At 47.1% G+C, this 24,281-nt stretch overlaps 1 protein-coding gene across 1 annotated transcript in view; it reads left to right on the forward strand.

The window, feature by feature from the left end:
* GTPBP2 (GTP binding protein 2) overlaps positions 1-24,281 on the forward strand; it is a 198,691-nt gene that overhangs the window by 8,687 nt on the left and 165,723 nt on the right. The window contains exon 3 of the mRNA XM_053712754.1: positions 8,061-8,245. Coding sequence (XP_053568729.1) covers positions 8,061-8,245 — 185 coding nt within the window. The remainder of the gene's footprint in view (positions 1-8,060; positions 8,246-24,281) is intronic.

Below are 24,281 nucleotides of genomic sequence, written 5' to 3' on the forward strand. Positions count from 1 at the left end.
CCCCCTGTCTGCTCTTACCCTGCCCTGTCTGTGCTCCCCCTGTCTGCTCTTACCCTGCCCTGTCTGTGCTCCCCCTGTCTGCTCTTACCCTGCCCTGTCTGTGCTCCCCCTGTCTGCTCTTACCCTGCCCTGTCTGTGCTCCCTGTCTGCTCTTACCCTGCGCTGTCTGTGCTCCCCCTGTCTGCTCTTACCCTGCCCTGTCTGTGCTCCCTGTCTGCTCTTACCCTGCCCTGTCTGTGCTCCCCCTGTCTGCTCTTACCCTGCCCTGTCTGTGCTCCCCCTGTCTGCTCTTACCCTGCGCTGTCTGTGCTCCCCCTGTCTGCTCTTACCCTGCGCTGTCTGTGCTCCCCCTGTCTGCTCTTACCCTGCCCTGTGTGTGCTCCCCCTGTCTGCTCTTACCCTGCCCTGTGTGTGCTCGCCCTGTCTGTGCTCCCCCTGTCTGCTCTTACCCTGCCCTGTGTGTGCTCCCCCTGTCTGCTCTTACCCTGCCCTGTCTGTGCTCCCCCTGTCTGCTCTTACCCTGCCCTGTCTGTGCTCCCCCTGTCTGCTCTTACCCTGCCCTGTCTGTGCTCCCCCTGTCTGCTCTTACCCTGCCCTGTCTGTGCTCCCCCTGTCTGCTCTTACCCTGCCCTGTCTGTGCTCCCCCTGTCTGCTCTTACCCTGCCCTGTCTGTGCTCTCGCCCTGTGTGTGCTCCCCCTGTCTGCTCTTACCCTGCCCTGTGTGTGCTCCCCCTGTCTGCTCTTACCCTGCCCTGTGTGTGCTCCCCCTGTCTGCTCTTACCCTGCCCTGTGTGTGCTCCCCCTGTCTGCTCTTACCCTGCCCTGTGTGTGCTCCCCCTGTCTGCTCTTACCCTGCCCTGTGTGTGCTCCCCCTGTCTGCTCTTACCCTGCCCTGTCTGTGCTCTCGCCCTGTCTGCTCTTACCTTGTCCTGTGTGTGCTCCCCCTGTCTGCTCTTACCCTGCCCTGTGTGTGCTCCCCCTGTCTGCTCTTACCCTGCCCTGTGTGTGCTCCCCCTGTCTGCTCTTACCCTGCCCTGTCTGTGCTCTCGCCCTGTCTGTGCTCCCCCTGTCTGCTCTTACCTTGTCCTGTGTGCTCTCGCCCTGTGTGTGCTCCCCCTGTCTGCTCTCACGCTGCCCTGTCTGTGCTTCCCCTGTCTGCTCTTACCCTGTCCTGTCTGTGCTCTCGCCCTGTGTGTGCTTCCCCTGTCTGCTCTTACCCTGTCCTGTCTGTGCTCTCGCCCTGTGTGTGCTCCCCCTGTCTGCTCTTACCCTGTCCTGTCTGTGCTCTCGCCCTGTGTGTGCTCCCCCTGTCTGCTCTTACCCTGTCCTGTCTGTGCTCTCGCCCTGTGTGTGCTTCCCCTGTCTGCTCTTACCCTGTCCTGTCTGTGCTCTCGCCCTGTGTGTGCTCCCCCTGTCTGCTCTTACCCTGTCCTGTCTGTGCTTCCCCTGTCTGCTCTTACCCTGTCCTGTCTGTGCTCCCCCTGTCTGCTCTTACCCTGTGTGTGCTTCCCCTGTCTGCTCTTACCCTGCCCTGTGTGTGCTCCCCCTGTCTGCTCTTACCCTGTCCTGTCTGTGCTCTCGCCCTGTGTGTGCTCCCCCTGTCTGCTCTCGCCCTGCCCTTTGTGTGCTCCCCCTGTCTGCTCTCGCCCTGCCCTTTGTGTGCTCCCCCTGTCTGCTCTCGCCCTACCCTGTCTGTGCTTCCCCTGTCTGCTCTTACCCTGCCCTGTCTGTGCTTCCCCTGTCTGCTCTTACCCTGTCCTGTCTGTGCTCTCGCCCTGTGTGTGCTCCCCCTGTCTGCTCTCAGGCTGCCCTGTCTGTGCTTCCCCTGTCTGCTCTTACCCTGTCCTGTCTGTGCTCTCGCCCTGTGTGTGCTTCCCCTGTCTGCTCTTACCCTGTCCTGTCTGTGCTCTCGCCCTGTGTGTGCTCCCCCTGTCTGCTCTTACCCTGTCCTGTGTGTGCTCCCCCTGTCTGCTCTCACGCTACCCTGTCTGTGCTTCCCCTGTCTGCTCTTACCCTGTCCTGTCTGTGCTCTCGCCCTGTGTGTGCTTCCCCTGTCTGCTCTTACCCTGTCCTGTCTGTGCTCTCGCCCTGTGTGTGCTCCCCCTGTCTGCTCTTACCCTGTCCTGTCTGTGCTCTCGCCCTGTGTATGCTCCCCCTGTCTGCTCTTACCCTGTCCTGTCTGTGCTCTCGCCCTGTCTGTGCTCCCCCTGTCTGCTCTCACGCTGCCCTCTCTGTGCTCCCCCTGTCTGCTCTCAAGCTGCCCTGTCTGTGCTCTCGCCCTGTGTGTGCTCCCCCTGTCTGCTCTCACCCTGCCCTGTGTGTGCTCCCCCTGTCTGCTCTTACCCTGCCCTGTGTGTGCTCCCCCTGTCTGCTCTTACCCTGTCCTGTCTGTGCTCTCGCCCTGTGTGTGCTTCCCCTGTCTGCTCTTACCCTGTCCTGTCTGTGCTCTCGCACTGTGTGTGCTTCCCCTGTCTGCTCTTACCCTGTCCTGTCTGTGCTCTCGCACTGTGTGTGCTTCCCCTGTCTGCTCTTACCCTGTCCTGTCTGTGCTCTCGCCCTGTGTGTGCTTCCCCTGTCTGCTCTTACCCTGTCCTGTCTGTGCTCTCGCCCTGTGTGTGCTCCCCCTGTCTGCTCTTACCCTGTCCTGTCTGTGCTCTCACCCTGTGTGTGCTCCCCCTGTCTGCTCTCACGCTGCCCTGTCTGTGCTTCCCCTGTCTGCTCTTACCCTGTCCTGTCTGTGCTCTCGCCCTGTGTGTGCTCCCCCTGTCTGCTCTTACCCTGTCCTGTCTGTGCTCTCACCCTGTGTGTGCTCCCCCTGTCTGCTCTCACGCTACCCTGTCTGTGCTTCCCCTGTCTGCTCTTACCCTGTCCTGTCTGTGCTCTCGCCCTGTGTGTGCTCCCCCTGTCTGCTCTTACCCTGTCCTGTCTGTGCTCTCGCCCTGTGTGTGCTCCCCCTGTCTGCTCTTACCCTGTCCTGTCTGTGCTCTAGCCCTGTCTGTGCTTCCCCTGTCTGCTCTTACCCTGTCCTGTCTGTGCTCTCGCCCTGTGTGTGCTTCCCCTGTCTGCTCTTACCCTGTCCTGTCTGTGCTCTCGCCCTGTGTGTGCTCCCCCTGTCTGCTCTTACCCTGTCCTGTCTGTGCTCTCACCCTGTGTGTGCTCCCCCTGTCTGCTCTCACGCTACCCTGTCTGTGCTTCCCCTGTCTGCTCTTACCCTGTCCTGTCTGTGCTCTCGCCCTGTGTGTGCTCCCCCTGTCTGCTCTTACCCTGTCCTGTCTGTGCTCTCACCCTGTGTGTGCTCCCCCTGTCTGCTCTCACGCTACCCTGTCTGTGCTTCCCCTGTCTGCTCTTACCCTGTCCTGTCTGTGCTCTCGCCCTGTGTGTGCTCCCCCTGTCTGCTCTTACCCTGTCCTGTCTGTGCTCTCGCCCTGTGTGTGCTCCCCCTGTCTGCTCTTACCCTGTCCTGTCTGTGCTCTCGCCCTGTGTGTGCTCCCCCTGTCTGCTCTTACCCTGTCCTGTCTGTGCTCTCGCCCTGTGTATGCTCCCCCTGTCTGCTCTTACCCTGTCCTGTCTGTGCTCTCGCCCTGTCTGTGCTCCCCCTGTCTGCTCTCACGCTGCCCTCTCTGTGCTCCCCCTGTCTGCTCTCAAGCTGCCCTGTCTGTGCTCTCGCCCTGTGTGTGCTCCCCCTGTCTGCTCTCACCCTGCCCTGTGTGTGCTCCCCCTGTCTGCTCTTACCCTGCCCTGTGTGTGCTCCCCCTGTCTGCTCTTACCCTGTCCTGTCTGTGCTCTCGCCCTGTGTGTGCTTCCCCTGTCTGCTCTCACCCTGCCCTGTGTGTGCTCCCCCTGTCTGCTCTTACCCTGCCCTGTGTGTGCTCCCCCTGTCTGCTCTTACCCTGTCCTGTCTGTGCTCTCGCCCTGTGTGTGCTTCCCCTGTCTGCTCTTACCCTGTCCTGTCTGTGCTCTCGCCCTGTGTGTGCTCCCCCTGTCTGCTCTTACCCTGCCCTCTGTGTGCTCTCCCTGTCTGCTCTTACCCTGCCCTCTGTGTGCTCTCCCTGTCTGCTCTTACCCTGCCCTCTGTGTGCTTACCCTTTTTGTTCTGCTGCCCCTGATAATCTATGTGGTCTCACATAGCACTGCCCCTGTGGCTTTGTCTGACTTGTATATAAGGGACTTCAATATTTTAAAGTGACATAAAATCTACTAATGTTACTTATTTATACTGTGTAATTGCTGCTGAGCACAGTGTTTGGCTAATCAAGCACAAGATGTAGATGAGCTTGTGCGCTGGTCTGTCCCTATCGTGTAGCAGGTATATTATACAAAAGTACCGGTGTACCCCAGTCTCTCTGGGTGCATTGGAAACAGCATTAAATGAATAACTGGACGTTGCATCATTTCAACTAAACATTTTATGTGGGTATTTAATTTTCTATTTAATGACCCTTTAAATACAGATGACAGTCAAATTAACCCTAACATGGACATGTTAAAGTCCGCTGCAGTACAACTCTCTGACTTACCTGATTTTTCCGTCCTCAGCTAAAACTGGTCAATCCCTCTCAGTATCGCTTTGAGCACCTTGTGACTCAGACTCGCCCTGTCTGTGCTCCCCCTGTCTGCTCTTACCCTGCCCTGTCTGTGCTCCCCCTGTCTGCTCTTACCCTGCCCTGTCTGTGCTCCCCCTGTCTGCTCTTACCCTGCCCTGTCTGTGCTCCCCCTGTCTGCTCTTACCCTGCCCTGTCTGTGCTCCCCCTGTCTGCTCTTACCCTGCCCTGTCTGTGCTCTCGCCCTGTGTGTGCTCCCCCTGTCTGCTCTTACCCTGTCCTGTGTGTGCTCCCCCTGTCTGCTCTCACGCTGCCCTGTGTGTGCTCCCCCTGTCTGCTCTTACCCTGCCCTGTGTGTGCTCCCCCTGTCTGCTCTTACCCTGCCCTGTGTGTGCTCCCCCTGTCTGCTCTTACCCTGCCCTGTGTGTGCTCCCCCTGTCTGCTCTTACCCTGCCCTGTGTGTGCTCCCCCTGTCTGCTCTTACCCTGCCCTGTGTGTGCTCCCCCTGTCTGCTCTTACCCTGCCCTGTGTGTGCTCCCCCTGTCTGCTCTTACCCTGCCCTGTGTGTGCTCCCCCTGTCTGCTCTTACCCTGCCCTGTGTGTGCTCCCCCTGTCTGCTCTTACCCTGCCCTGTGTGTGCTCCCCCTGTCTGCTCTTACCCTGCCCTGTCTGTGCTCTCGCCCTGTCTGCTCTTACCTTGTCCTGTGTGTGCTCCCCCTGTCTGCTCTTACCCTGCCCTGTGTGTGCTCCCCCTGTCTGCTCTTACCCTGCCCTGTGTGTGCTCCCCCTGTCTGCTCTTACCTTGTCCTGTCTGCTCTTACCCTGCCCTGTCTGTGCTCCCCCTGTCTGCTCTTACCCTGCCCTGTCTTTGCTCTCGCCCTGTCTGTGCTCCCCCTGTCTGCTCTTACCTTGTCCTGTGTGCTCTCGCCCTGTGTGTGCTCCCCCTGTCTGCTCTCACGCTGCCCTGTCTGTGCTTCCCCTGTCTGCTCTTACCCTGTCCTGTCTGTGCTCTCGCCCTGTGTGTGCTTCCCCTGTCTGCTCTTACCCTGTCCTGTCTGTGCTCTCGCCCTGTGTGTGCTTCCCCTGTCTGCTCTTACCCTGTCCTGTCTGTGCTCTCGCCCTGTGTGTGCTCCCCCTGTCTGCTCTTACCCTGTCCTGTCTGTGCTTCCCCTGTCTGCTCTTACCCTGTCCTGTCTGTGCTCCCCCTGTCTGCTCTTACCCTGTGTGTGCTTCCCCTGTCTGCTCTTACCCTGCCCTGTGTGTGCTCCCCCTGTCTGCTCTTACCCTGTCCTGTCTGTGCTCTCGCCCTGTGTGTGCTCCCCCTGTCTGCTCTCGCCCTGCCCTTTGTGTGCTCCCCCTGTCTGCTCTCGCCCTGCCCTTTGTGTGCTCCCCCTGTCTGCTCTCGCCCTGCCCTGTCTGTGCTTCCCCTGTCTGCTCTTACCCTGCCCTGTCTGTGCTTCCCCTGTCTGCTCTTACCCTGTCCTGTCTGTGCTCTCGCCCTGTGTGTGCTCCCCCTGTCTGCTCTCAGGCTGCCCTGTCTGTGCTTCCCCTGTCTGCTCTTACCCTGTCCTGTCTGTGCTCTCGCCCTGTGTGTGCTTCCCCTGTCTGCTCTTACCCTGTCCTGTCTGTGCTCTCGCCCTGTGTGTGCTCCCCCTGTCTGCTCTTACCCTGTCCTGTGTGTGCTCCCCCTGTCTGCTCTCACGCTACCCTGTCTGTGCTTCCCCTGTCTGCTCTTACCCTGTCCTGTCTGTGCTCTCGCCCTGTGTGTGCTTCCCCTGTCTGCTCTTACCCTGTCCTGTCTGTGCTCTCGCCCTGTGTGTGCTCCCCCTGTCTGCTCTTACCCTGTCCTGTCTGTGCTCTCGCCCTGTGTATGCTCCCCCTGTCTGCTCTTACCCTGTCCTGTCTGTGCTCTCGCCCTGTCTGTGCTCCCCCTGTCTGCTCTCACGCTGCCCTCTCTGTGCTCCCCCTGTCTGCTCTCAAGCTGCCCTGTCTGTGCTCTCGCCCTGTGTGTGCTCCCCCTGTCTGCTCTCACCCTGCCCTGTGTGTGCTCCCCCTGTCTGCTCTTACCCTGCCCTGTGTGTGCTCCCCCTGTCTGCTCTTACCCTGTCCTGTCTGTGCTCTCGCCCTGTGTGTGCTTCCCCTGTCTGCTCTTACCCTGTCCTGTCTGTGCTCTCGCACTGTGTGTGCTTCCCCTGTCTGCTCTTACCCTGTCCTGTCTGTGCTCTCGCCCTGTGTGTGCTTCCCCTGTCTGCTCTTACCCTGCCCTGTGTGTGCTCCCCCTGTCTGCTCTTACCCTGTCCTGTCTGTGCTCTCACCCTGTGTGTGCTCCCCCTGTCTGCTCTCACGCTACCCTGTCTGTGCTTCCCCTGTCTGCTCTTACCCTGTCCTGTCTGTGCTCTCGCCCTGTGTGTGCTCCCCCTGTCTGCTCTTACCCTGTCCTGTCTGTGCTCTCGCCCTGTGTGTGCTCCCCCTGTCTGCTCTTACCCTGTCCTGTCTGTGCTCTCGCCCTGTGTATGCTCCCCCTGTCTGCTCTTACCCTGTCCTGTCTGTGCTCTCGCCCTGTCTGTGCTCCCCCTGTCTGCTCTCACGCTGCCCTCTCTGTGCTCCCCCTGTCTGCTCTCAAGCTGCCCTGTCTGTGCTCTCACCCTGCCCTGTGTGTGCTCCCCCTGTCTGCTCTCACCCTGCCCTGTGTGTGCTCCCCCTGTCTGCTCTTACCCTGCCCTGTGTGTGCTCCCCCTGTCTGCTCTTACCCTGTCCTGTCTGTGCTCTCGCCCTGTGTGTGCTTCCCCTGTCTGCTCTCACCCTGCCCTGTGTGTGCTCCCCCTGTCTGCTCTTACCCTGCCCTGTGTGTGCTCCCCCTGTCTGCTCTTACCCTGTCCTGTCTGTGCTCTCGCCCTGTGTGTGCTTCCCCTGTCTGCTCTTACCCTGTCCTGTCTGTGCTCTCGCCCTGTGTGTGCTCCCCCTGTCTGCTCTTACCCTGCCCTCTGTGTGCTCTCCCTGTCTGCTCTTACCCTGCCCTCTGTGTGCTCTCCCTGTCTGCTCTTACCCTGCCCTCTGTGTGCTTACCCTTTTTGTTCTGCTGCCCCTGATAATCTATGTGGTCTCACATAGCACTGCCCCTGTGGCTTTGTCTGACTTGTATATAAGGGACTTCAATATTTTAAAGTGACATAAAATCTACTAATGTTACTTATTTATACTGTGTAATTGCTGCTGAGCACAGTGTTTGGCTAATCAAGCACAAGATGTAGATGAGCTTGTGCGCTGGTCTGTCCCTATCGTGTAGCAGGTATATTATACAAAAGTACCGGTGTACCCCAGTCTCTCTGGGTGCATTGGAAACAGCATTAAATGAATAACTGGACGTTGCATCATTTCAACTAAACATTTTATGTGGGTATTTAATTTTCTATTTAATGACCCTTTAAATACAGATGACAGTCAAATTAACCCTAACATGGACATGTTAAAGTCCGCTGCAGTACAACTCTCTGACTTACCTGATTTTTCCGTCCTCAGCTAAAACTGGTCAATCCCTCTCAGTATCGCTTTGAGCACCTTGTGACTCAGATGAAGTGGCGGCTGCAGGAGGGGCGTGGGGAAGCCGTGTACCAGATTGGGGTGGAGGACAATGGGCTCCTCGTGGGACTTTCTGAGGAGGAGATGAGGGCGTCAATGCACACACTGCACCGCATGGCAGAAAAGTAAGCATCCTCTGTGTGTTGGTGTGTGCGCTTCCTTGTGCGCTTGCAAATTAAAGTGATTAGATCAATATGCCTATTAATAAGGCTTACCAGTAAAGAGCCACTGAGACGCTATTGTAGATTTTATATAATATATATATATATATCAGATGACTTCATTGACTTTTTAGTCTCTACAGCGAAATTCTTACTTACACACAACTACTTTATCTTTGGGGGGGACTTCTACCTGCAAAGATGTGGTACAGCCATGGGGGCTAAATTTGCCCCAGCATATGCTAACCTATACATGGGCTGGTTAGAACTTAATAGCATCTTTGCGGATGGTTTCCCCCTCAGAGACAATGTAGTTGTGTACGGTCGATATATAGACGACCTGATAGTCATCTGGAATGCGAGCAACCATAGAGAAGCACACTCCTTGGCAGATCTGTTGAATGACAACACCTTTTACCTTGGTTTCACGCACACTGTCGCATCAAAATCCATACCTTGACTTTCTACTGATGATGATGATAATAATATTATCTCAACAATATATAGAAAGGCTTTAGCCCGCAATACCATCCTCCGAGTAGACTCATGTCATGTTAGACATATCACTAGAGGCATCCCCAAGGGTCAGTACATCAGGGCACGTAGAAACTGCTCTGACCTACAGCAGTATAAAATACAAGCAGACCAAATCACCCATCGCCTCCAACAAAGGGGATATAATAAAAATATTCTAACCAAAACAGCTAATGAAGTCAGTAAGATGAATAGACATTCTTTATTCTCAAATTATTATAAGAAAACTAATAAATATGGAAGCACAACCCATGCAACATCTTCTGATAACATAGTGTTTTCCACACAATATAGTAGACAATTTGATGATATCTGCAGGATAGCATTAAAATATCTTCCTATGAGACTTCCGGTGGGCGGCTCTAGAAGATGGCTGCGAGCCCCTATTGCTCTGAAGAACTCTTCTTCTTATATACACCGTACAGTCATCATTCTATTCCATCTGCGTCTCCCTTGACAGGGAAGCTGTCCGGGAACATCAGGCAGATAGAAATAATTAGATCTTTTTTTCCACGGAAGTCATTGGAATAAACCAGACCTCACGAAGGACTTTGTGCATATTGAACCGCGGGCCCGCCATTACAGAAAATGGAGTCGGAGGGCAATGTGGCGGTGCAGATTCTGGCAATTTTCCAGCCTTCATTGGATCGCTTACTTATGAGTTATAAGAAGCTACATGAAGCGGTTCATGCCGCTGTGAAGCCTAATCTTACACACAGTGAGCTGGTGCATACGCAAACTTGCCCTCCAGATAGAAACTCATATGACTCATCCCGCATCCATCTAAATAGATCTATTACAAGAGACGACTTACCCGTTCCTGCCTTGGATCAATTAGCGACATACCAAGAGGAGGGGGTAATGTCTCCGCTGTACTCATCTGCTGTGATGATGAGCGTCCCTGAAGGAACTGCTAGACGCTCCTCCCCGCGGGAGAGCTCCACTCTTGCCCGGTATGTAGGGAACCTTGCCGCTAAGATGCTGACTAGGTCTGTCTCACCCCAGACACTCTCCTCTAAACTCGACATGCTGCTGGCCTCTACGGACATGGATTCTACTAGTGGCATCCGGATACATAACTCCTGACTCAGGACATTTCACATCAGTTGGCTGGGAAGCCTACAAGCATGCTCGATCTAATGCAGATCCTGATGCTATAAAGATACATGCCATGACTGTGGGACTTGAAATAGGGAATCGGCTAGATGCAGTCCTGCAAGATATGTTGCGTTATTGCTCCCATGACAGATATTACCAGTGGAGACAGAAAACGGCTTGGGTAGCCGCGGGAATTGGCTGAGCTGCAATCCGATGTATATCCGCTAAGAGACTTGTTACTTCTCAGTCTCAAATTTATGCTCCAGGATGTTAAACAGAACCATCTGCCATGTAATGCTTAACATTTCCTTGGTGGCTGCATAATTATAGCCTGTGGTATTTCTATTTATTTATTTTTATCCTCTCCCGTGTATTTGAGACTTACCCCTGGAAAGTATTTGTCTCTTCTATGTTTCCTTTCCTAGCCTGGTTGTGGGGTAACGCACATTGCCCTGCACATTATTACCCTAAGTCAGATATGCTTAGAACGCCGTACTGTTATATTTCTGTATGAATAATGAGAAAAATCTTATTCAATAATGGGCACAGTTTTTTTGTTGTTTACAGGTATTATTGTTAATATTTTTGTTTATGTAATATAAAATCAAACCAATGAGTACTTGGGGTTCTGGGCTGTTATGAGCTAAGATGTATAGTGTAAAATAAGGCTCATACTGCTGAATAGGCACGCATGCTGCAGGTTCTAAAAACACATTTAAGCACTTCCCATGTGAGGTGCTTTGAGTATCTCACAATGCATACTTAGAGTTTTCTTTACAAATTTCCATTTTATACCCATCTCTTATTCTCTTAGATAGAGGAATACTGCCCATGGGCTTCCCTAGAATCATCACATGGGGCTAAGTGCAATATCTGCATTAAGTCTATCTTAAAAGGCCCTATACTATACACTTTGAACATTTATGGATCACAACTGTTTACTGAACCTATAGCCCAAACTGGATTTAATGCATGAATGTGTGCGATAGAAATTAGGGGGATAAAACTTGACGCACCTCAATGAGTTGTATCCTATTAGTATTGCACTCACACTTTGATCAGCAGTAAATAAGCCGGCGTACAATATACAATAGGGGGCATCTTCTCTTTTCATTTATATAATTTAATGTCACATTCTGGCCATCCCAATTGTCAATGTCTCCACCCAGAAGTGGAAGACTCTATCCTAAATATGACATGCCTTGGGCCTAGCAGATGGACTGCTACACACGTAATTAACCAGTTTATCATATTGGGTTAAGGGAGTGCCCTAGTCATAAACAGTGCACTTTCCATTGAACTATATCTGTAAATGAAGTGACATACCCCCTCCATCCTGCCCCTTAGGTTATAGCCTACATCACTGATCAAACTTTGGCCAACCCCATTAAGAACACTATTATTATGCCTCATTCTTCATCTCAGAGCATGAACTATAATCTGCCCCGACCTACCCTAGTGCTTAGATTTAATAATGTTTTGTTTTTTGTTTTTTATTTTATTTTTGTTGTTTGTAGGTGTTTAGTGTTTAGGTATGTTAGTTTATAAAGTTACAAAACCCCAACATTAGGGTACATACGCGTAGAATCTAGAGGTCATTCTAATCAATTGAAGATTCTGTCAGTTCACATTATAACGACACCGTTATATGTTATGTCTGGTTATGTATCTTTTTTTTCTTTTTTTGTTGTTATTTTCTTCTCTCCAATGACATGTCAATTCTGTAATTTCTTGTCATACCTTGCATGGTGTACTATTGCTTTACTAATTTACCCTATGTTGGTGATAAATATTAAAAAAAAAATATCTTCCTATCCTGCAGAGTGATAATCAATTAAACAATATTTCAAGAGAACATATCAAATGTGTAGCCAAAAAAGCACCTACAGTAGGAGACAAAGTTAGGAAACAATTTACTAACAAGCTATCCCAGCGGACAAATTGGCTTACTATTACAAAAGGCTTTTTCAAGTGTGGACACATATGCAAAAGCTGTAACTACACACACAGAACGGACCATTTCTCATCCTCCACTACTGGCACTGTTTTCCCTATCAGACAAAGTCAATATGTAGTGTATCTTGTCACATGTCATCAATGTTCCCAGCAATATGTAGGTCTCACTACACGCCCTCTCAAAGACCGCATCAGGCAACACCTTTTATCACTAGATGAGGACATCCCAAGAACTCCTGTGGCAAAACACTTTCGCTCACATGGTAGACATATCAAACATCTTTTCCATTTTGTAGGCATAGAACACATAAGAAAAGATATTAGAGGGGGTGATAGGATGGGCAAACTCTTGAAGAAAGAAGCCTATTGGATTTTTACCCTACAGACTAAATTTCCCAAGGGTATTAATATTAGACATGATCTAGATCTATTCATAGATTAGACCCTTGGGCTTCTTTAATTTCTAATTCTTCTCCCCTCAGGGGGCATTAATTAATGTACTTTCCATACATCTATTGCCCCTTCCCTCCCCTGTCTCCCCTCCTCTTTCCTCTCTTCTCCTTTCTTTCTTCTTGTTCTTCCTTAGGTACATATTCAGTTATTCCTTTTAGTGCTCATCTTAATCATTTTTACTTCTTATCTTCCTCACATTATGATTTTTTATTTTCATTTCCTTTTTCAATAACACGTTCTTCACTCATTATATTTATTTATTTACCTATACTTTTCTCTTACCATTTTTTACTTTATTTTTCTTATTTGTTTAGTTTCTCCTTCTCCAGTATTTTTATTATTAGACCTTCTTTTCCAGAGTATGTTATGTTTGTTATTCTCCGCTGCTTTACTGTGGCACTCACATTAGTGCATCTGGTTCTTTGCTTTGGATACTGGGAGGTTTTCTCCTGTCTGGGCTCTTTTGCTTTACCTAAAATTGTATTCATTATGTATACATTTAGTACTTTATCCCTTCTCTGGAGTCAATTGTATATATATATCCTATTTATACAAATAATGGCAACATTGTCTCTAACCCTTTGGCCCCCACAAAATAATGATGCTCATAAAACTGTGATGCCCATAAAATGGATATCATGTACATCACTTATCCTTAATAACACGTATGACTTACTAATAGCCTTACAGGCATCTATTCTTTACTATAACCCTCTCTGCTAAATTTTTCTCAAACAGCTTAGAGATTTTAGTATTGTATTTAAGTAACCACAAAGCTTTTAATTTTCACCTGTCCCTATTGGGATCACTAGGGTTTTAGTCATATCCAGTGATATGATTTAGTAAGTACTTAATAATAGTACCATGAGAGATAAAAACAACAAAAAAAACAAAAATACTTAGATAATGATTTTTAGATAGTATTTTACACTTATACAATTTCAATGTACCTTGTTATTGTTTACTGCACACTGTTAGTGATCACGCCTGCACAGCACCATATGGATTTGTATCAGGTATCCTATAACTTTTTCTATTGGTTACCATAATGTATTTAACTACTCACCAGGTGAGCACCTGTAGATCTCTGATGAAGTGCACTGAGCATGCGCGAAACGCGTCAGTTCCTGCTTACCCTTGCATACTGATGTAGTGCCCCACTCTCACGACTTTGAATAAACCACTTTGGCCAGAGTTCCATCGTATCTTCGTCTTCTTTCCTTTGATTGTGTGTGTATGTATATGTATGTATGTATATATATATAATATATATATATATATATATATATATATATATATTTATTTATATTATATATTAAATGTCTCCAGAGCGTCTGTATGATTAAAGTAACTACTAGATCAAAATGCCCATTAATAAGGCTTACAAGTAAAGAGCCACTAAGACGCTATTGTAGATTTTATACTAACATTTCTGTGCAACATAATGGTTGATTCCGTTTGCCGGATATTATTGTGGCTAGCTCGCTATAGCAGTTATCAGTGGTGCACTGTGATTCCCCACCGGGTTATAACTGAATAATATATGGAATTGGCAACAAGGACTGAGCTATTAGCTGAGTCCTATTCTACACATCTGTATTTTACCGGACCTGAACCACATATTATACCGGTACTATTATGTAGAACATTTTAGCAAAGGAAGGCTATTGCTGACTTTATTCAAATACAGGATTCCCTTTCTGTTTCCCCCTTAACATGTTTTGCCAGCAAGGGCTTTTCTAAAAGTGGAGGCGCAGGCGCTGTGCATTCTGCGGCTTTTTATACCTTTCATGCTTTGTGTGACTCCACCTATCATGACGTCATTAGGCTAGTCCTGTCATTTCCTTAGGCATGTTGACATGTTAGTTGTAATTTTAATTCTCGCTGAGTAATGATTATGTATTTATGAATTGTACCTTCTGCACTTCAGATTCTGTATTTCTTCATTTATAAAATTAAACTGAGTTCAGACTTGTAATTTTAAGTTTTTTTATTTAAATTTTTTTGATTCTTACTGATTTAAGAGATATACTTACAAGTTGGGTTGAATTGAATTAAAGGTATATAACTCGGATTTGTGTGTATATTAAAGTTGGGCATACGAATTGCTGGATCAATGTTTTTGTAGTTTTCAACAAATGTGTATTAAAAGAGTGAAGATTGCAAAATTACTAATTGTAAAATTAGCAATTGTGTGAAAATGAAATTATTATATAGTGTTTAAAATAATGAATTTAGGTGAGTGAGTAAAAAAATCATATTTTATAAGGCAAACATAATATTTGCCATAATTAATTGTGGTTGTTGTGGTTTCTTATATATTTTTTACTTGTGAGTGATCAAATAGTGCATTTTAATTACTGATAAGTTTTAAGTTGTGTAAAAAAGGTCTTGGGGTTTAATTTAAACCTCCTATAGAATAGAGAATGGTTTACATTTGATCTCAACATTCTTATTTACAAAAAGGAGTAGAAGTTGTTCTGCTCATTTAGCCCATGAGGTTGTACTGTATTTAATGTGTTTGTTCAATATTTCCTCCTCTGATCCCCAGAGAAATTTTCTGGAGACCAAAGCATCTGAGGTCTGACTTTTTTGATTGAGGATAGTGTAGAAAATGACTGGCTACACCGTCTAGCAGATCTTCTTCTTCTTTTTTTTTTTTTTTTTTTTTTTTTTTTACAATGATTGCAACAAATAATATATTTAACAACAAGATATTAACAGCATAATAAAGGAGATAAGTTGAGATAAACGAATGATATATAACCACATTATTACATTTGCCATGTTCAATGTTTATACATTTAGCTTAGTGAGTTGCCACTCATAGGCAAAGATATTTTGAGGCTAACGCCATCAGGCCCAAAAACACCACATGTATAGCCCAGTAAAGCTGTTACTGCAACGCTAAATACAGATGGGCCCGACCACATCAACCCTGGATGATCTTTGAGTATTTTGAATAAGACATGGAAAGGGGCGGGGAAAGAGGGAGGGGAAGAACAAGAGGGGGGGGCAGAGAGGGAACAGATTAGTAAAAGGGGGAGGAAGGGGGCACATGATTGGAAGGGGTGAAAAGGGAGGGGAAGAAAAAAAAGAAAAAAAAAAAAAAGGAAGGGGGGGATGAATATCAATTATTGAGAATTTAACCATATTTTGTCCTAGAAGATCCAAGTGTCCCACATGTTCTACCATCGTGATCCGTACCAAACACCCTGTTATGTCATGTTCTATAGAGTCTTACCCTCCCAGATAAGAACCATGTACTCATGTATTTCCAGCTTCCCTGTCCTCATGTAGTGAAACCTCTCCAGTTTTAATAAGTCCCAGACCCCGGCCTTCCATTCCTCAAGGCTGGGCGTGTGTAGTGACTTCCAATATCTTGGTATAAGTCCCTTTGCACAATTTAACATCAGGAGGAGTAAGTGCCGTTTTGCTTCCATAGCAATTTTAGGTAGCTCATAGTATATCAGATATTTGGGATCCGGAGGTATAATAATTTCAAGCAGTTTGCTACATACCCGAAATATCTCGCTCCAGAAGGGCTGTATGCAGGGACAGTGCCACCAAATGTGCAACATAGAACCCTCTTCTCCGCAACCTCTCCAACACCCCCCGCCCGTGTGCGGGTAAATTTTTTTCAGCCTCTGTGGCGTGAGGTACCATCTACTCAGGAACTTAAAATGTAGTTCCTGAAGTCTCATCGAGACCGATGCTCGTTTCGCTTTTCGAAAGATAGACCTCCACGCTCCTGAGTCAGGTTCGAGACCCAGTTCCTGTTGCCAGGCGGCCACGTAGGATGGGAGTATGTCATCTCCACCCTCCAATAGCAGCTTATATAGAGTCGAAATAAGATGTTTCGGCAAGCTCGGAGAGGTACAGAGGGCTTCAAAAGGTGTTTTCTGTCTAATCAGCGGTTCTCTATCCCGCTGGGTGTGAAAGTAGTGATTAAATTGCGCTGTTCTGAACCACGAAGAAAACAGGTCGCCATCCCATTCAGCTAATTCCGCCTGTGGCTTAATTTTATTCCCTGTTATGGTGTTCGAAATCGCGGTTTCAGCTAGTGTGTAGGGACATCCCAGAGAGTAATTTTTGTTCGCCAATCCATTATCTGGATTTTCCCGAACAGGTGTCACCGGCGAGAGGGGGGTGGAGATATACGATCTTGACTTAATCAATTTGTCCCAATTACGCAGCACATCGTCAATCAGAGGATACTGTGAGATCCAATTGGGGCGTTGCGTTGATCCACGCGAGGGAGCCCACGTTTCCCCTCTGAAGGATCTCTCTGTCTAAGCCTATCCAAGCCTTGTTGGATGAGCCATGACACCATTCCACTAAATGTTGCAGTTGGATGGCTTTAAGGTATTCACTCAGTCTAGGGACGCCCGCTCCTCCTCGGTCTCTAGGGAGGTACATTGTTCTTTTATTAATCCTTGGTCTCAGACCATTCCACACATAAGTCTCCAGTGCTGATTGAATTTGGTGAATTATGTGCTCTGCTGACGAGAGGGGGATCGCCTGCATAATATATAGAACCCTGGGTAAGATGTTCATTTTTGCTACTTGGATTCTCCCCATCCACGAGATGGTTTTGTTCTTCCAGGATGCCAAATCCCGGGTTACTTCCTCTCTTATACGTTTATAGTTTGTGTTCACTATTTCTCTGATCGAGGGAGCCAAAATGACACCCAAGTATTTTAAATGTTTTGTTGCAATTTTTAGAGGGTAACGGTCGTTGTGGGATGCAAAAGTATCTCCAGGTATTGAAACGTTCAACATCTCAGACTTAGAGAGATTGAGCGAAAAGTCTGACACCTTCCCGAATTTCTCAAACTCGGCTAGTGATTCCCGCAAAGATGTGTCATTGTCGGCTAAGGTCAGGAGCACATCGTCGGCATACATAGCCAGTTTGTGTTCCACGGCCCCTGTTCGGTATCCACATATCTCAGAGTTCTTGCGTATTCTGCAGGCCAGGACCTCCATAACCAGGGTAAATAATAGAGGCGAGAGGGGACATCCCTGTCGCGTTCCATTTGAAATCTGGAACGCTTCCGAGAACAATCCATTCACCCGTACTTTGGCGTTCGGGTTGGAATATAGGGAGAATATATAATTTACAAAACGCTTTCCAAAACCCATTTTTACTAGAGTATGCCGCATGAAGGTCCAATTGACCCGATCAAAGGCCTTTTCCGCGTCCGTCGAAACCAACAACAACGGAGCGGAATTGGCCTGTGCATGTGCGATCAGTTGGATCACTCTGAGAGTGTTATCCCGCGCTTCTCTAGCAGGGACAAACCCTGCTTGGTCCGTGGAGACCAGCTGGGGCAGAAATTTTTGGAGGCGGCTAGCTATCACTTTAGCCAAAATCTTAACGTCAGAGTTAAGCAGTGATATTGGTCTGTAACTGCCGGGCAGATTTTCTGGTTTGCCCGGTTTGGGAATAACTGAGATATAAGCCTCAAGCATCGTTCTCGGTAGAGTGGGTGCTTCGGAAAGTCGGTTGAACACCCGAAGCAGGTGAGGCATCAGTATACCGGAAATTTTTTTGTAATAGCGCATGCCAAACCCATCGGGGCCGGGGCTTTTGCCCGCCGGGAGGCATTTGATAGCTGCCAGGACCTCTTCCACTGCTATAGGCGCTTCTAATTGGCTTGCCTGTTCAGCCGACAGAGATGGTAAATTTGCATTTTCAATATAGTCAAGGGTCTCCCGTTCCAGAAATTGTCCATCTCGAGGTTCTCCCTGTGGATCCCCTGCTGTATGTATGTTGTATAAGGTTTTATAGAAGTTGCCAAAGATATTTGCTATGGCTTGACCTTCTTTATGCGTTTTCCCCTGTTTGTCTGTAGATTCATAGACAAACGAGCGCAATCTTTTCCGTGTCAATGCTCGGGCCAAGAACCTCCCTGCTTTGTTGCTATGTTCAAAGAACATTTGACGCAGTATGAGCGCTTTTTTGTGCTGCTCTTCCTGCAGATGATGTAGCAGTGCTGATCTGGCTGCTGTTAGCTCTGTTTGCAGTGCTCGGTCATCGGGTTTTTCTTTATGTGCTAGTTCTTTTTGTGATACTTGTGCTAACAATGCGCTATAGGCTTCTCTTTTGGATTTGCGTTTAGCTGCACTGTATCCAATCAGCCGACCCCTGATCACACTCTTGTGGGCTTCCCATATAACAGAGCTGTCCATAGTGTCATCTGCATTCAGGAGGAAGTATTCCTCTATGTTTTTATGCAGATCCAGAGCTAAAATTTTGTCGTCTAGGAGGTACTCATCAAGTCTCCAGACGTAAGGAGTAATTGGAGTGTCTGGCCAGCTAATAGTGCATTTGACCGGAGCATGGTCCGACCACGTGATTGTATTGATACTACTACTCGTTGTCACTCCTAGACCCGCAGAGTCGGTAAAGAGGTAATCGATCCTGGTGTACTTCCTGTGGGGATGTGAATAAAAAGTATAGTTTTTATCCAGTGGGTGTAAAGTACGCCAGACGTCGTGGACTCCCAAGTCTCTCAAAGACCGGATCAGATGCTTTGCTACCTTTTGGGGAGCGCTGGAGAGGCCGTCAGATGCGTCTAGGCTGGGATTCAGCGAGACATTAAAGTCACCTCCCATATAAAGGACACCCTTTTGTATTTCCAAAATACGCTGCATTACTTTCTTAAAAAATACGTCTTCAGCCTTATTTGGAAAGTATAGATTGGCCAGGGTCATGGGTCTACCATACAGTCTACCTGTCGTAATTATATATCTTCCATTAGGGTCTTTCAGCGTTTGCTCCGCCTGGAAGGGGACACAGCTGTGGAACAAAATGCCGACTCCATTCTTTTTGGAGGGTCCAGAGGCAAAGTCAGCCATTGGGGGGTTAAGGTGGAGAACAAGGGAGATGAGGGAGAGGGGTAGGTGAAGGGACAGGGAGATAGGGTTTGAAATGTAGAAAAGGGAGAGCTAGTAAGGAGAGGGAAGGAGGTGAGGGCAAGTTCAGGAGGATATGAGAGATCTAAAGAGGAGAGGTATATTAGTCAAAGAGATAGGGGAAGAGAGAGCAGATATGGAGGATTCCAACAGGGACCAGGCAGCCAAAAGTTGGATTCTCACTCGAAACACAAGAGAGTCTGAGGGTATAGGGTTAGAAGAGAGGGAATAGGTATCTATATATCAAACAGATAAATCAATAAGAGGTAGTAGCCTCTATACTCTTGTAACTATAGATTAACAGAAATATGGACCTTGTAGGTAAAGTAACTCAAAAACATAACACGTAACATTGTCGGAACCTAGATATAGGTGAAGGACTAGTTTTTTGACCGTCCATCCCAAGAACGAGTTTTCTGACCGTCCATCAACACAGCCCCCACATGATACTATACATATTATATACAGTGCCTGAACAGTAAAACCCACCCAATATGTATTAGCGTATAATTTGCTAAATTCTTCCTCAGTTTATCCCCATTTATCGCCTCAGTTGGGCAAATAAGTTTCTAACTAGAGTTTTTTTTTTTTTTTTTTTTTTTTATAGTATATTATATATTGTTGAATCATAGGTCTCCAGTGCGGCTCATGGGAGGCTTTTGGTGTCTCTAATCAAATGCTACATATTCCAAATGACTATTCCCCCGCCCCGCAGCTCGTGTATTCTATTTGCTTACGTTCTATATTATTTTATTATGTGAACTATCTGCTAGATCTAGGGGGAGAGAGAAAGATCCAGTCGGTAGACCCATGGATCACACCTATGGACAAAAATTATTTCAGTGTGTGATAGATTGTGAACATATGCATCAATATAACAGTAACTATTAAACACAAATAAACAGTTAGAGCAATACTATCGAGGGACATGCTCATATGCAATACATCAAGTCCAAGTATCTGTCCGTGTCTCTCAGTGCGTAAACAGTCCAACTGAGGTACCAGATATATATCTAATGCTAGGCTCTAAGGTAAAAAAATAAAAGGGAAAAGTTATAACTAAGCATATTTTACAGATTGGAATAGGCAGTCTTTTAACTTATCTGTTCCTGAAGAGTGTGGGACTGTTCAATCCGGGTAGGGCGTTCTGTGTTGAGTAGCGGTCTACCAGTGCACCAAATATAGGTCACTGATACAGGATATCAGGCTTCATATAGTTTAATCTCGACCCCGAACCACACCTTCTCTGTTAACATCAGGGTCTGGCTGGGCAGGAGCAACCGGCACATTAGGTGCTCTGATCTGTAATCCAAAAGTTTGATTTAGAGTGTGCAGGTCTTCTGGAGATTTGTAGATTGCTGTCGAGCCGTTCCTCGATGCGATAATGCAAGTGGGGAATCCCCACCTGTATTGGACTTGCTGTTCTTTGAGGCAGGAGGTAATGTAGCGCAGTTCTCTTCGTTTCTGGAGAGTTGCAGGACATAAATCCGTGTAGACCTGTATTTCTGCACCTTCATATGTAAGAGGGTGCTTGTTTCTGGAGAGCCGAAGGATATCTTCTTTATCCTTATAGGAGAGTAATTTGATGATTATATCCCTTGGTGGGGCTCTGGCCGGTGGTCTGGGCCTAAGAGCCCTATGTGCTCTTTCAACTTGTATGTCTGCAGCGGCAGGGGCACCTTTAAGAAATTTGAAAAAGTCTTGTATATATTGGCCTATTTCAGGTGGGTTTACCGTTTCAGGTACTCCACGTAGTCTCAGGTTATTGCGCCTGCTCCTGTTTTCCAGGTCTTCAATCCTATCGGTTAAAGTCTGGACAGTTGCGTCTTGGGATTGTATGCAGCTGGCTTGGTGTTGGAGGTCTGAGCGCATTGTTTCCTGTACCTCTTCCATCTGGGAAACTCTATGATCAACTGCTGTAATGTCTTTCTTCAATTCCCCAAACATAAGCTTGACATCCATCATGGCTTCATGGATGTCATGTTTGGATGACAGGTGTTTAACGTCTGGTGAGGTAAGAAGGTTGTTGGAGTTCCAGATTAGATGTCTGTACTGCTGCAGAGTGTTTACCACTTTCTTGTGCCTCTTTGTGAGCACTAGGGATAGTGTCCGCTGCAATTAAATAATTCTCCATATTAGATGAATGTGAGCCCTTGGGCGGCTTAACTATGCGCCTATTAGCCATTTTCCAGGGTGCAGGACTACCCAGCGGGGCGGGGAAGGTTACCCCAGTGTATTAAGTGATTGACTGTATGCCTAAAAGTGCTGTAAAGGCAGGTAAGATAGGATTATACAGTCTGGTAGTTATGCCTCATATGGGATCTGTTTACAACTCTCCTTTTGCTTCTGCCAGTTATAGTGACCAAAGTGGCTCAGTGTATTCAATTAGGCTGCTATAAACAATGTCTGCTTATTACTGCTAATTGGGGAGATTTTAGGCTCTTTTCATATAAGCGATTCCACAGGGTCTCACCGTGCTGTTGCAACTTGTCAGCAGGTCTTTTATTGCTTACATGTTACCCCTACCCTGTTAGGGCTTAACAGACATGCCACCCCGGTCCTCTATGTAATGTACCTGTATGCTGCTTCGTTGGTTGAGAGAAGTATCCCAGGTAGGACAGCTCATTCAGCCTCAGACAGACCGGCACTGAGTTATAATGTGGCGCGGGAACTCCTCATTAGATGCGGCTCTTGATTTTACCGCCACTGCTGGTTCCCTTCCAGCTCCGGACCTACCAGTCTGTGTCTGTTGCCGGGCGTCTCCCTCTCGCCTCTATGCGGCTACCTCCGGCTCCCGTCTTGCTCCTATGTGCAGGAGGAAGCTGTAGGCCAAACACACCTCGATGTCCCCAATGCAGCGTGTTATCTCGCTCCGTCACGTTGTGGGGAAGCTGGATCAAAGTCAGCCTGGTTTAGCCGTCGGCAAACAGCTGCGCTGGTCCAAGTGTTAAAGGGACAGTCTAGTCAAAACTAAACTTTCATGATTCAGATAGGGCATGCAATTTTAAACAACTTTCCAATTTAATTTTATCATCAAATTTGCTTTGTTCCCTTGGTGGTGTTTTTGAAAAGCTAAACCTAGCTAGGCTCAAACTGATTTGTAAACAGTTGAAAACCGCCTCCTAGCTCAGAGCATTTTGAAAGTTTTTCACAGTTAGACTGTGCTAGTTCACATGTGTCATATAGATAACATTGTGCTCACTCCCGTGAAGTTATTTGGGAGTCTTCTCTGATTGACTACACTGCATGTCTGTCAAAGGCACTTAGATAAGGAGGTTGTCTGCAAAGGCTTAGATACAAGTTAATCACAGAGGTAAAAAGTATATTAATATAACTGTGTTGGTTATGCAAAAACAGGGAATGGGTAATAAAGGGATTATCTATCTTTTTAAATAAAAAAAATGTTGGTGTAGACTGTCACTTTAAGTAAGCAGTTTCTTGTCGAGCGTGACCTCCACTGTTGCCGCTTCCTTTTCAGCCTAGGCCCCAATGTGCTCCGCTTGTTGAAAGGTCTCTGCCACTGTTATAGCCTCCAGGGTCACTGCAGAAAATGTCCGGTTCGGCCTTAGGTGCTAATTATTATTTTTTGAGCGGGTTCCAACTTGCTGTGAGCTACTTATACCTATAACAAGAGTTTTAAGGCTTCAGAGCTAAGTGTGCGGCCATCTACAAGCGTGGCCAAGCTCCGCCCCCAGTAGCATCTCTAGCAGATCTTTTTGTGCTGATTTAATATTTTTTAGATGTTTCAGTTTTCGTGAGGTCATCACATTTACAGGTGATACCGTAAATAACCCCTTCTGTGTTGCAATCAATGTAATCTTTGATGTAATGAATCTTACCAAATCTGTCACGGATGGATTTTAATTTCTCTACATTGTTGCACATGGAGCATGCTCTGCAGGTAAAATTACCTGCTGATAAGTTTTTTTTTATCCTTATTTTCATAATGACTGCTAGTGAGGATTTCTTTCAAGATTTTATTCCTTCTGTATCCCACTTGACTTCTACCCCCTAGAATATCTTTAAATATTGGGTCTGCTTCTAGGATATACAGATGTTTATGCACAATTCCCAGTACTTCATTTATTTGTGGGTTGTATGTGAGGATCAATCTTGTTTTATCCTCACTTTCTTTAGTTTTAACTTTTGGTTGAAGTAGTGTTTTCCTATCAGTCATTAGTGCTCATCTTTGAGCTTTTTTGAGGGATCTTTTACTGTACCCCCTCTGCAGTAATCTTTGTTCCATTTCTTTGGCACAAATTTTATACATCTCTGTATTGGTGCAGTTTCTCCTTATTCTAAGAAATTCTCCCGTAGGGAGGGCTTTAACAGTTTGTGGGCAATGTGCGCTTGAATGATGTAATGTAGTATTAGTGGCTGTTTCTTTCCTATAGAGGTCTGTATGGATCTCTCCATTGGCTTGTTTAATGATTTTTAAATCCAGAAAGGTCACTTCAGTGTCATGGATTTGCTAAGTGAGTTTAATGTTAAGATCATTTTGATTCAATTTATTAAAAAATACCTCTAATAGGTCCGGTGGCCCTCCCACATAAAAAGATGTCATCTATATACCTGAGCCAGATGGGAATGTGATCAGTGTATTTGGTATTACCATCAATAAAGATCATATATTGTTCCCACCAGCCCAGGAATAGATTAGCATATGTGGGGGCACACACCGTCCCCATCGCCGTTCCACAAATTTGAAGGAAAAACTGCTTATCAAATACGAAGAAATTGTGCGTGAGGACAAATTCCAGAAGTTTGATAAATCTATCATGTAAAAAGCCCTCCTCTGATGATGAATTTAGGAAGCTTTCCACGGCTTTTATACCCATATCGTGATTTATACTAGTATAAAGCGCCTCCACATCTGTGATCACAAGTAATGTGCTGTCCTTGATTTTTATATTTTCTAATTGCTGAACTACCTCCATAGTGTCACGTACATGAGAAGGTAATGTTAGTACAAATTCTCTCAGTCGGAAGCCAACAAATTGGCTAGCTTTCTCAGTCAGATTTCCTATACCTGAGACAATCG

This window comes from Bombina bombina, chromosome 4, assembly GCF_027579735.1.
Source record: "Bombina bombina isolate aBomBom1 chromosome 4, aBomBom1.pri, whole genome shotgun sequence".
Lineage (NCBI taxonomy): Eukaryota > Metazoa > Chordata > Amphibia > Anura > Bombinatoridae > Bombina > Bombina bombina.